The sequence below is a fragment of the Gossypium arboreum genome, chromosome 10, assembly GCF_025698485.1.
Source record: "Gossypium arboreum isolate Shixiya-1 chromosome 10, ASM2569848v2, whole genome shotgun sequence".
NCBI classification, from domain to species: Eukaryota; Viridiplantae; Streptophyta; class Magnoliopsida; order Malvales; family Malvaceae; genus Gossypium; species Gossypium arboreum.
Genome location: NC_069079.1, coordinates 1,891,580 through 1,904,561, shown reverse-complemented (window position 1 = coordinate 1,904,561; position 12,982 = coordinate 1,891,580). Strand labels below are relative to the sequence as shown.

The 12,982-nt window shown below is 30.7% G+C and overlaps 1 protein-coding gene and 1 non-coding gene across 4 annotated transcripts; both read left to right on the top strand.

Annotated features, from left to right (window-relative positions):
* Window positions 1-4,674: 4,674 nt before the first annotated feature.
* LOC108487443 (anaphase-promoting complex subunit 4) lies at window positions 4,675-12,358 on the top strand. Of its 3 annotated transcripts, none has more exons than XR_008271744.1 (20): window positions 4,675-5,145; window positions 5,258-5,369; window positions 5,492-5,583; window positions 5,826-5,909; window positions 6,090-6,329; window positions 6,715-6,795; window positions 7,172-7,314; window positions 7,550-7,710; window positions 7,845-7,945; window positions 8,042-8,116; window positions 8,697-8,876; window positions 9,035-9,117; window positions 9,191-9,283; window positions 9,757-9,861; window positions 10,032-10,170; window positions 10,341-10,571; window positions 10,730-10,882; window positions 11,488-11,569; window positions 11,674-11,848; window positions 12,057-12,358. XR_008271744.1 is itself a non-coding variant. In XM_017791790.2 (19 exons), the coding sequence occupies exons 1-19, from the start codon at window positions 5,077-5,079 to the stop codon at window positions 11,766-11,768; spliced, it is 2,319 nt and encodes a 772-aa protein (XP_017647279.1). In that variant the 5' UTR covers window positions 4,675-5,076; the 3' UTR covers window positions 11,769-11,957. The 3 variants fall into 3 exon arrangements, 1 of the variants encoding a protein (XP_017647279.1); XR_008271745.1 differs by having other exon boundaries at window positions 12,054-12,358; XM_017791790.2 differs by lacking the exon at window positions 12,057-12,358 and having other exon boundaries at window positions 11,674-11,957.
* Window positions 4,676-4,747, top strand: TRNAD-GUC (transfer RNA aspartic acid (anticodon GUC)). The gene has a single exon. It is a non-coding gene; the product is annotated as a tRNA-Asp (tRNA).
* Window positions 12,359-12,982: the final 624 nt, after the last annotated feature.

Here is a 12,982-nt window from a genome sequence, read left to right as displayed (position 1 = left end):
TACTACTCAATCTAGTAGGCATTAGTGATGTTTGTTCACTTGTTGTGATGATCAAAAATTTATTAAAACTTAATTGAGTAAGTTTGGTCAAATCAGCTATCATGGTTTGGTCAATTTTGCATGCCGTTAAGGTAAACTACAATACATGTCAAAATTATAATTTTTCTTTTCTATCACTCAATTGTAAAAATTATAAAATAATTACTTAATTATTAATATATATTTTTAGATCATTTAATTATAAAAATTATAAAATAATCATTTAATTATATAATTTTATTTTTTTGGTAATTAATTTTCTAAAAAAATAAAAACACTAAAAAATTAATATAGTTAGATAATAAAAATGAAAAAAATTATTCATTTTACAAAGTAAGTTATATTATTATAACAGTATTTTTATCTTTTTATATTTCTATAAATAAATAAAACTTATTCATAGTAATGTTTTATAAAGAGCACTATGAAATTTAAAATTTTCAACTTTACTTCATTTGGTTCTTAATAATTTTTGTTTTGGACAATCTCATCATTCTTATCATTTTTTTTTGACATAATACTTAGAACTATCCAAAGCCTCTCTGCGGGCTATAAATAAGAGAATAATACGCTTCAGTGTACTCGAACCAACGTTCTTCCACATTGGCAACAATGACTGTGCTAATTGAGTTAAGACTCACTTGACTCTTAATAAAATTTTAATAAATATATTTATTACATGATATTTTTTCACTGATATTTTTCCACTCTATCGTAATTTAATATAGATTAACTCAATCTATTACTAGGTGTGAAAATACATAAGTTTATCGACTTAAATTTATAACTCAAACCAACTTAAATTCATATTTTATTTTTCTTACTTAAAAAAAACAAACTGATTGACGAACTGATCAAATACTAAATTGGTTTAACCATATAGTTCAGTCATAATAGGTGTTTTCATAATCAAACCAAGAACTGGTTGGTAGATTAGTCTAAAACAATGTATAAAATCGCCTGACCCTCGAATTAGTTTAAAAAGATTAAATTGAACTAAATATTTAATTGAACCATGTTTTATAAACTTTTAATAACTTATTTTATTTGAGCAAATTGAATTGAGAATTGGCGATCTAACTAATACAACTATCAACTCGATTCAAAAACAGTGGATAAAATAAAAGGTTGATCTTTAAAAAGAAAAATCAAAACAATCAAACTAATGGATTTGCGGTTAAAATATGTCATAGATCCTTATATTCTTCCTAAATTTAGAATTTAGCTCATATACTTTTATTTCAAAAAATGTAGTCCATGTAATTTTCAGATTTCAAAAATTCAAGTTGAATTGTTACCCTTTATTAAATTTGTTGGTGTGATGATTTAAAATATAAAAATACTTACTTTGTAACAATATAACTAAAAATGACATTGTAATAAACCTAAATTTAACAAAATAATATTAACAATATTAACAGTTTGACCTAAAATTTGAAATCTGAAAAGTAGAGATTGAATTCTTAAAATAAAAATATAAGGACTAAATTAATAATTTTCAAAGAATAAGGGGACCTATGACAAATTTTAACCTTTATAGAAATACGGGGAGATGACGAGAGAACAAAAAATGATAGTGAAGGGTGTTATGGGGGACAGATAGGACACGCGTATGGTGGATATGAGTTAAGGTTTAGACGTGCAAACGAACACGTGAGTACGCAATGCTGGTATTCTAATTTTACGCTGTTAGCCTGGCCGTTGCGTCTGTCACATCCATCTACTTTTAAATCGGCGGTCAGCACACGTCAATACTCATTACCAATGAGTCAAAAGTAAAAAAAGTTAATTAATATTAATCTTTTTACTTTTTTTTCCTTTAAATATATGTTTTGATAATTATTTGATAAATTGATTTCACAACTAAGTTAAGATTTTATCATTTAAATTTAAATTATATTTAAAAATTAAAATTTTCAAATTATTCGATACTTTTAACTGCAAGAGAAAAATTAATATAAAATAAACTTGAGTTAAAAACAGTGAATAAAATATTAGACTACTATGTTTAAAGGATTAAATTATCATATAGAGTTTGAACTTTATATTTTTCTTACGTTGAGGTTTGAATTTTTCTTAGTCCAAGATAGGTCTTAAGCTTGACGGTTGGTCCCACATCAAAACATAAATTTAGTAACTTTTTTCACATTGGGGCTTAAACTTGACAATTATTCTCATATTAAGGCTTAAACTTTACGGGTTTTAAGGACTAACTTGAATAAAAAAAAAGAGCTAAAATTTCATTGTGAGAATACTTGCCAAGTTCGGGGTCTAACTTAGATTTTAAAAAAAGTTTAAGTCCTAATGTGAGAATAATTGTTAAGTTTAGGACTTAACTTGGACCAAAAAAAAAGAAAAAGAATTTAGGTCCCAATGTAGAATAAGTTGTCAAGTTTAAGTCCCAAAATATGATTTAAGCTTTGTTAGAATTTTATAATTGATAAATGTTTTATGCATAATTGGTGAATTGTCATTATTGTCAAAGTTTTTAATAGAATATATATTAGGTTGGGTTGGGCGACAATTTTTTACTGATCAGTTGGATTGATAAAAGAATAGATTGAATTGGGTAATTAAGTCGAATTTTATTATTATAATTTATGTATTTTTTAATGATTTATTTATTTAGATTGATTAGATCGATAAATTGATTACTAGATTGATCCAACAACCGATAAATTATAAAAACATGATAAGGAAATAAGTATGTAAATCATCTTACGGTACAGGAAGATGATGTATCATTGATACTGGATTTTCTGCCACTAGGTCTTGTTCCTGCGATAAGTTGATGCTTGTGTTCGAGGGAAAATTAGAATACAAGGGATTGTTTAGTTTTGGAAACTAGAGGTTATTTTCGTTTCTTACTGAAAAAATGGAAGACATTGAAGATAATATGTTTGATTGAAAATTTTAAAATGATTATTGAAAAATAAAATATGTAAAATTCGAAAACAATAAAAGGTTATTTTAATTGCTTTCACTAAAAATGTTGTAAAGTGAAAATGATAGAAAATAATAATTTTTAACTTTAATTGAATTGTCTATGATTCAAACCCATACAAACACAGAGTTTTATTTCTACCTACCAGACGTGTTTTTCAATTTTAAAAATAGAAAATTAAAATAGAAAATACTTTTAAAAATCAAACTGAGCTTAAGGGTGAGTTTGGTTCTAGATATGTTTTTCAATTTTTTAGTTTCCATTTTCATTTTCAGAAAATAATTTTTATTTTATATTTTGAAAATTGAAAAATATGTTTTGTATATGAAAATAGAAAATTGTTTTGAATATAAAAATAATGAAAACGCCTTTGGTATGTTTTTCAAAATAAAAATAAAATTAAAGTATAATTTATTGAAAATGTCTTAGAATAGTAAAATAAAATGTAATTAAATAAAAAGGTTTTAAATATTATAAAAATAAAGAGTTGCTTCTAAAATTATTCACACTAAGGTAAATTTAATGCATAAAATGAAACCTAAAAAATTATTTGTTTTCAACTTTTTCCATTTTTACAAAACATTTTAACTAAAAACAACGAAAATATGTTTTTTCCCACTAATTTTATATAATTTTATTTTTAATTAAAATTTCCTTTTAAAATTACAAATAAAATATAATTCTCATAAAAATAATGCAATATATTATCCAATTTAAATATCTTAAAATTAAAAAAATACAAATTTATTTGCACAAAAAGTTCTCCTTTATTCTAAAAGCCCAAAAGCCATAATTGTCAAAAAGCTTATTTAGCGCTAAATTAACTTTCCAAGCCCACAACCAATACCTAAATAACTTTAATACAAAATCAGCCCATTCCATAATAATAATAAAGGATAAATATCAAACTTATATATCAATTATGGTTTAATGTGTAATTTTATACATAAATTTTGATTTTATGTAATTTTATACATGAATTTTAAATTGATTCAATTATTATAAATTATTAACACAATTATTGGTATAAAGTCATTTTATGTTTATATATTGCATAAATAAATAATTATTTTATCCAATATAAAATAAATTGATGTCTTTATTTCTTTAATGTGTATGATTAAATCAAAATTAAGGTTTCAAGTATACATTTGAGCCACAATTAAAGTTTCACGTACATATACAATTGCACATTAAATCAAAGTTCATGTATAATTTTAAGATTTATCCTCAATAATAATAAGAATAATTATTATTACAATAAATAAATCTCTTGGATTTTAAAATACTTATACATTAAGTTTAGTTTAATGTGTAATTTGATACATGAATTTTGATTTGGTGCAATTATACACATGAAACTTAAATTGTGGTTTCTATGTATATACGAAAATTTGATTTTGATTCAATTATACATATTTAAAGAAATAAATACATATAATTATTTTTATATTAGATTAATATAATTATTTATGTATATAATATATCAACGTAAAACAGTACTAATTTAATAATAATATTATTGATTCATAATAATTAAATAAAATCATATAAAATCAAAATTTACGTAAAACATTTAAATCATTCTTTTTAATATTTATCCCTTCAAAAAAATAGTTTCATACATTCATGTCAATTAGACAAGTCATGCTTGTCTTTATTTAGATGCTTTTGGACTTTCATATCAACCGAGTCGTTGTAGTATAGTGGTAAGTATTCCCGCCTGTCACGCGGGCGACCCGGGTTCGATCCCCGGCAACGGCGGCTTTTTATCCTTTTCAAATTGTGCGCTTCATTTTTCTGCTTTCAGTTTAAATCAAACCGTCACTTAAAATCCCGTAAACCCAACCGGCGGGCGACCGGTCGACGGCTCCGTTTCTTCAACCATATTTCGTTTTTAGTCCTTCCCAAAACAAAATCAACAAAACCCCCTTTAAACCCCCCAAAAAAAAATTCCGCCCTAATCTTAATTTACATTTCGCTACTCTTCCCAGTTCCCACACCTCTTATCCAGTTGAACACTGTCCGTTAGGGTTTAAGTGCAATATACTAAGCTAAAATTTACTTTAAAAAACTTCTTTAAATTTTTAGCGATGGAAACCGATGAAACGCCACGCGTGCTTCCTTTTCAACTTCAGTTCGACAAACCTGTCGCCTCTCAGGTTCATTTCCGTCACATTTTACAGTTTCGTTTTCGTCTTCTTCTTTTTTTCGATCTTATTTAAATATCATGATTATGCATGTTCTTATTTTTAATTAATTTTTGTTGATTAGATTAAAATCGCGGAATGGAATCCAGAGAAAGATTTACTGGCTATGGTTACTGAGGACTCCAAGATTTTGCTTCATCGGTTCAACTGGCAAAGACTCTGGACGATTTTTCCTGGTTATTCACGGACTGTTCTCTCTTTCTTTCTTTTTTTTTTTTAAAAATAAATTATTTGTTTAATTTTTTTGATTTGGATTTGAATCATGTGATTCGTTTGTTTTAATGATTTTGTTTTACAGGAAGGTGCATTACATCCTTATGTTGGCGTCCTGATGGTAAAGCGATAGCAGTTGGGCTGGAGGATGGCACAATTTCATTGCACGATGTTGAAGTGAGTTAGCCTTTTATTTATTTATTTATTCAAATTTTAATGTCTATTAGGAACTAATATTGTTTATTCGAATTTTAATTTTTCGTTGTTTGGTTTCTCTACATTCATTGTGGATAATCATGATTGTTGACTGCGTTCTTAATTCTCATCCATGTATTGTGTTTTCTTGAGGTTAGATGGTTATTATTCATAATAATATTATGGAATTTGTTCCTCTAACTTATATTTTGTATTTCTTGCAGAATGGAAAGTTGTTGAGAAGTTTAAAGTCTCACACTGTTGCTGTTGTGTCCCTTAATTGGGAGGAGGATGGACAAGTGATTAAAGTAGGCATTTGTCGTTTGTTTTGAAATATTTGTATTTTTTCTTACAACTTTTGACTTGTAAACATCTTGCAGAAGTTAACCCTTTCTTCAACATCTGTCATGTTCATTATCCTTCTTTGAGTTCATATAAATATTTCACGTTTTAACTTCGTGATCAATCTCAACTGACTTTGATGATAGGATGATTCTGTCAATAATTCAACATATGAGGACCGCACTTCTCGTTTCTTTCCTCCTGCTCCAAGAGTTCCTAGGATGCCTGGGCTGGCACCTGGAGATACTGGCTTCATGGATGATAGTGATGATTCATTTCGTGAGCTTTCAAATTCCTCATACCAACGGTTTAACATTTTATGTAGTGGTGACAAAGATGGAAGCATATGCTTTAGTATATTCGGAATATTTCCGATAGGGAAAATAGTAAGCTACTTATTTATCTTGGAAATTTCTGGATTATACTGATTAACAGATTTATATTTACTTGTTTTTTATCAACTAAGTTATGGAAACACTTCTAGCCGTTTTAGAGCTGGCCTGGCAAATAAAAATAAATTTATGGCTTTGTCGCTTTGATTTATCAAATTGACACCCTTCTGTCACTTATATTTTTTTTGACATTGCGAAATGCCTTGTATTTCTCTTCTAAAATACTAGACCCTAGATTATTTTTCATGGTTCAGAGAGAGCCATATTCTTCCTTTTGTTTATTTTATTTATCATTACAATTATTTTACATTTTATGCAGAACATAATTAACTCTATTGTTTTTAATATGAATTATTTTGCACATGAAAATATTTACCAGAACATACACAATTTGTCTATTCCTACTCCGTTTGCTACTGAGCCAGCTACATGCAGACTTTCGCATGCTTCAATTTCCAAGGTATGCACATTTTTATATAATGAATTTGCACTGGTAGCAAGATAATTTTTTTTTTCACAATTATCGGAGTGTTTAGTTATTAATGATGCGTAGAACAAGTTGTTGCAAAGTGAGTAAAAGAAGAGTTCTATTTTCCTAGACTTCACTCTTTGTTGTTTTATTTATGTTTTATGCCTATAAACTGGACAGCTTGTAGGTAGTGCTTTTTTCTGGTTGAAAGGTCGTGCAACAGGATAAATCAGGCTAACTTATATTAAAAGAATATTTCCCTCCTCCATATACCGAATTAAAACCTGTTCACTTTATTTTTGTTTTTAGTGCTTGCTTACAGGTCAATATGTAGTAGACTTAACGGGCGTTCCTATTTTGTTATTAGGTTGCTTTGTCCAAAGACCTTTGTCATCTGATAGTAATGTGTTCTGGAGAAGTTAACCATGATGAGGTTGAATCTGCTGAGGGACAGCTTGGTATGCATGGTTGTCATTGCTTACGACTCGATACTTCTATCTTTTGGAAGAGGTAACTTTGCTGGAGAACCCGAGAATACCTGCAGTTTGTTTGTATATTTAAAGGTTTCACGTTTTGTAGTGTTAGCTTTTTTTAGCTATTTTCAATGGTATCTTGTAATGCATCTTGCTTACAATTTTATCGTGCACCAGTCGTTTATCTGAAGTTGATAAACGATAAACATGCTTTATTCCTTAATTCTTCTCATGACCTGCTTCATCTTTTCATTATCTCTTCCTCATGGAAGGAAAAATGAACTCCACCAAGTGGCCCAACAAGCTTCTAACATCGAGGATTTAATTGAAGTTATTCGCGCATCATTATCGGTAATGTCTAAACAATGGTCAGATGCCATGCACACTTTTCGCGAGAAGTTTGATTCTCTATCCAGTTTAATAATTGACCACGGTAACTTTCTGATAGGAGTACCAAAATCTTATTTTCCATTTCTGCCACATATCCTTTAGTTGATTTCTATCCCATAATCTTATTTTCCATTTCTGCCACATATCCTTTAGTTGATTTCTATCCCATGCATATAGGGCTGGACTCATCACCCCAAGAGGAGTTTCTGAGCCTTCTAGGTGGTGCTCGAACTAGTCCACCTGTTCATCAGTTTCTAGTTAACTCTTTGGGTGAATCGGTAAACTTTGCATTATGTAATCATTTCTCTCCTTTTTCTTCTGGTGAGAAGGAAATTATTTTGCACATTTTAATCAATGGATTTCTTTCTAAATAGGGAGTGAAGCGTGTGTCAAAGGTTGTTTGTGGTGCTGGAAAAGAGCTTCAGCATGTTGTCCTCGATCATCTTCAGGTGCTTGGTAGAATTTTTCTCTGCAATTCATGTAATAGTTACTTTTATAGAAGATTCCTTTACTTGCTAATTTAATATCTTATCATGGAGCATCATATTGTAATTAGGTGGATTTCATGAGTTAGGTGCATAAATGAAAGTTCAGCTTCCAAATAAGGCTGTGGATGTGTAATTTGCATATGAAATCTTATTTCTAGCTACCATTATTGTCGCAGAAATTATTTGTTATAGCCTAGTTGCGTACATGCTTAATTTAAGGGGTTCTACTACCTAAATTCTTAATCTAATGAATGTTAGTGGTTATGTTGAAAAACTATTAGCTCAGATGGTCACCCTTTAGGAGAAGGATGAGTTAAAACAATATATTGTTATGCATAATGGCTCCTTGTTGCATGTAAACCTTTACTAAACCAAAGTGTTGCATTTTATGTCATTATGTATAGACTATGTCTGATTGTGATTATCTATTTTTGCAAATGGAATCTCAATTTAGGTACTGTTTTTTATTTACTTGTCACTTAATGTTGTATGGTGAGTGCTACGGATGTGATCCAGCTGAAAATAAATATACATTTTCCAGCCTGCTGCTGAAATTATTGGATTCAGGATGGGAGAACTTAGAGGTCTTTCTAGATGGCGCACTCGTTTTCAGGGTATTGGCCTGGACGAGACTCTTATCAATAATGCAACAGAAAAATCTGGAATCTTACTAGTGCAAGTTGAGAGATTTATGAGGGTGCTTTCCTCTGTGGTACAGCAGGTGGTTAACCTTAATATTTGAAGTTCTTTTGGTCTTTCTTCCTTTATTGTTAATTCGCCCCACCTACCACACTGAATGGAATTAAACTAAACTATTTTCGTCTCCTGGAATTGTGTTTTTCTTCTCTTGGGGTTCTTATTATCTGTCTTCGCTTTCAGTTTTCAAACTTCTTTAATTGGTTGCTAAAATGCATAAAGCTAGTTAATCAAGAGCCAAGTGATCAGCTTCTACCCTGTAACAGGTTTGTTTCTCAGTGTCTTTAATTTCCCTCCATTGATTATCTTTTTGTAGCCTTACATTTTTACTTTTGACAGTGAACTTGTTGTTATATTCTTGAAGTTCTTATATGATCAAGATCCTGTCAAGCCCTTTCTGGAGTTGTCTGAAGTTGATATTGAACCTGATATGTAAGTTATCTTTTCAACTGCCATAGGTCTTATCAGTGCATTTCAATTATTCTTACTTTGGTCTGTCATCCAACAAGATTTATGCATATTGCCCATTTAGCATAGAGGTAATATGTCACATAGCATGACTATATCTGTTCACGAACTATAGTAAAAGTGGACATTTTTACCTACACAGAAAAAAGTACTCCTTTTACAGATTCAATTGTAGTGATGCTGAATCTGCTGATTAAGGCTTTAACATGGGGAAAAAAAATTAACTTTAGTTTTGTACTTATCAAGCTGCATACAGGGCATAATTCTCCTTCAATAAGTGTTAGTGTGAATTTAATTGTATCTACATATGGCAAGCATGAACATAAACTTATGCATGCATCTCCGATTGATGATTTATCTGGTAGATTTTTTTTGCATCATCAGTGTCGTTGTTTCTCCTTTAAAAAAAAAAAAAGTCTGCTGCTCTCATCCTTCAGGGAAACACTGCAAAGAGTTAAAGAATTAGTTCATTTTGGGGGATTTTCTGATTGTGATTTCCTGAGGAGGACATTAGCTGAGGAATTTAAGCAGATGGAGTCTAGGTATGCTTTCCTTTCGCTTGCCAGGGTCTTCGTCTTTCAATTGGAGATTTCTATGTTCTATAGATTTTATCATTGTTAAAGGCATTTCTGCCTTCCATCTTCATATGTATTGCTTTTTGGTTATACTTCAAACCATAAATATTGCCGTATCGTTGGTCATGCAATTTCAGTTTCAAGGAGGCTTTCTTGATGCCTTTTACTACAATTTCAAGGAAGATGCTTTGCAAGGATGTGCTACCACTGTTTGCCCTCCCATCTTCATCTGCATCTGTATCTGTTTCGGTTCCTATTTCAGTAACATACTACAAGGTATTTCCCTGCCTGTCCTTCCATCCTCCTTAATCTTTAATTCGGTCATACATTTATTGGTTTCTGTACATCTTGCAAATGTTTTTTGTTTCATATCATCATCCCTAACATGTTGGTAGCAACTTAGTTTTCTTATCTGCGTTGTGATGTTTTCTTGTTTTTCTCTATAGGATGCTTCCACATCTGTCTCATCTTACCTGACTCACGAACACGGGTTTATAGATTATATTTCTTTCCAAATCCCCGGTGACTCTTCCTCAAATATTGCTAATTGTATAGGCATATCAAGGAGATTCATGCACAGTTTGAGCAATAGTAGTATTGAAGAATCTGCTTCTTTGGAAGCTGTTTTGCTCTCTGTTCCTGATGGTTATCACTGTGTGGATCTATCTTTGTATAAGGTGAAAAACTATGTTTTCTTTTCTCTGCCTTTGATTGTAACGAAGTAAACCCAAAGAGTCTTGTGTTATAAAATGATTCAACCTTTTCTTTTTTAATACTAGTCTTTCGGGGTTCTTTTCTAACTTGATCTCCTTTTTTATTAAATTTATAAAAACAGAAAGGCCAAATTGTTTTGCTATTAAATGAATCAACTTCTGCTTCTGAATGCTCTGGTGAATCTTGTATGATGATCGTCCAAGCTGATGATCTCCCATTCGTATCCATTCCAAGATCAGGTTGTATAAACACCTGGAACCTAGATCAGCTAAAGGTAAATGTTTCTTCTGGTAGATCCTAATCACACTTGGAAAAATAATTAACAGGGCGTGTAGTTTGGTTGTTTCTGCTGCTCACTATCACTCTTCAAACTTAATTACTACATAATTATACATGCATGCAAACTCTGAATATGCGGATACCATAGTCTTGTGTTCATTGAACATGCCGAATTTGCCCTTACCTTGTCAGATGTTAACGACTATGAGTTTGAGATAGAGTCATGGGCAATGGACGGCAAAATCACTCAAGCTAGTTGAAGCCATAGGACTCGTTAGAGAGACATCTAGATCTCTTTTTAGGATTCTGATAAGAAATTTATTATTCCATTTGTTCTTTAAGTAAGATCAAGAAGGGAAAGAATCGACTGATATAAAAGCGCAATCAAGAAACATAAGCCTTAATTAGACAACCGAAGCTACTGACCTTTTGTAACGTAGGTTCAGCCCACAAAGTATCCACAACGTTAGTCTCACAATTTGTCCATGCTTTTATTAATAACCAACTTTCCGTCATTTTCTGTGAGAGCATGTAGTCTTTCGTTTAAGTTTTGATGATGAAGTACTTATTTATTAGAAACTGTATCTATGTGCATTATAGGACTCTGTTACGCACTTACGACTGGAAAATGAAAAGGTCCGAAATATCCCTCATTCTGTAGCTGCCCCTCTGGCAGTTAGTGGTAAGTTTTCAAATCAAAACATCCTTGTATCTCAATCCGGTTGGATCATACCAAATATATGTCCTGTTTCTGCTTAACGTTTATTTTCAAATTTACTATAACAGCGTCGAGAGGTGTAGCTTGTGTTTTTGCTGCTAGAAAGCGTGCCTTGGTCTACATACTGGATGAAGATGAAGATGATGTTTCGGATGGTGAATGACTGCTCCGTCTTCGGGAAAAAGATTGTTTCTATATATTTTTGTATTTCATTGCATTGAGCCATAAGTTCTAGTTTTATAGGTTGGTCCGGACCTAATGAAGTTTTTCCTGTAAAGCATTTGATTATGTTTAATGTACTTCCATTTTGAAATCTAAAAAGTACGGAGATTAAATTACTAAATTTCAAAAAGTACAGGGACTATAGGCATATTTAACCTTTTTTTTTTGTACAAGTTGTTTAAAGTTAGAATTTCACATGCGTAAATGATGTGACTGTTTTAACTAGCAGGTAAAAATGAGGAACAAACATCAGCACACGTTGGATTTGGCAGCTTCCACCAAGGAACGGGAGGGTCATTTCTCCTTTATGTTTTCAGAGAAAGAAAAAGCAGAGAGCGACGAAGAGACAGACAAAACTGGGCAGAGCCGAATAAATTCGTAGAAAACGAAAGAACGTTTAAAAAGGGTGGCTTCAGATTTCCTTATAAAGCTGTGAAAGACATTTCAATTCCACACATTTCCCATCAACACGCATACAGATATACATACATACATATTTCATTTAAGGTTGAATCAATTTTTGGTCGTAAATTTTTTGTATTTTTTACCTCAACAAAAAAATTTAATATCAAAATTTTTGACCCTACAAATTAATTATCGAAATGGATCATTTGTTTTAGTGTTTTATTGGTGTCGCTTGACTCGGCATCACATGGGTTTTTAAAAAATAATAATTTTTTATTGGTGTCGCTTGACATACTAATGGCACCGGATTACAATATAATTAATTATTATATTTATTATACTATAAAATAATTATTTTAGTTTAGTTGGTATAAAGTGTGGTTTTTAATCTCATGGTCGTGGGTTCGATTTCCAACCAGTCAGACAATATCGAAAAATATTGTAGCAAACAACTCATTTCAGTAATTAATTTGTAGGGTTACCCATTTTGGAATTTAATAATTTTTTTTAGATTATTTGGGTAAAAAAACCTTCTTCTTTTGTTTAAGTTAGACCTTAGCTTGACAACTGTTTTCATATTGGGGCTTGAATTTTTTTTACTCCAAGTTGGCCCTTGATATTTCCTTGAAAACCCTAAAATTCAGGTTTCAATGTGGAAACAATTGTCAAGTGCAATTTTCAATATGAGAACAATTATCAAGTTCATGGATCAACTTAGACCAAAAAATTTATACCCAATGTGAGAATAAT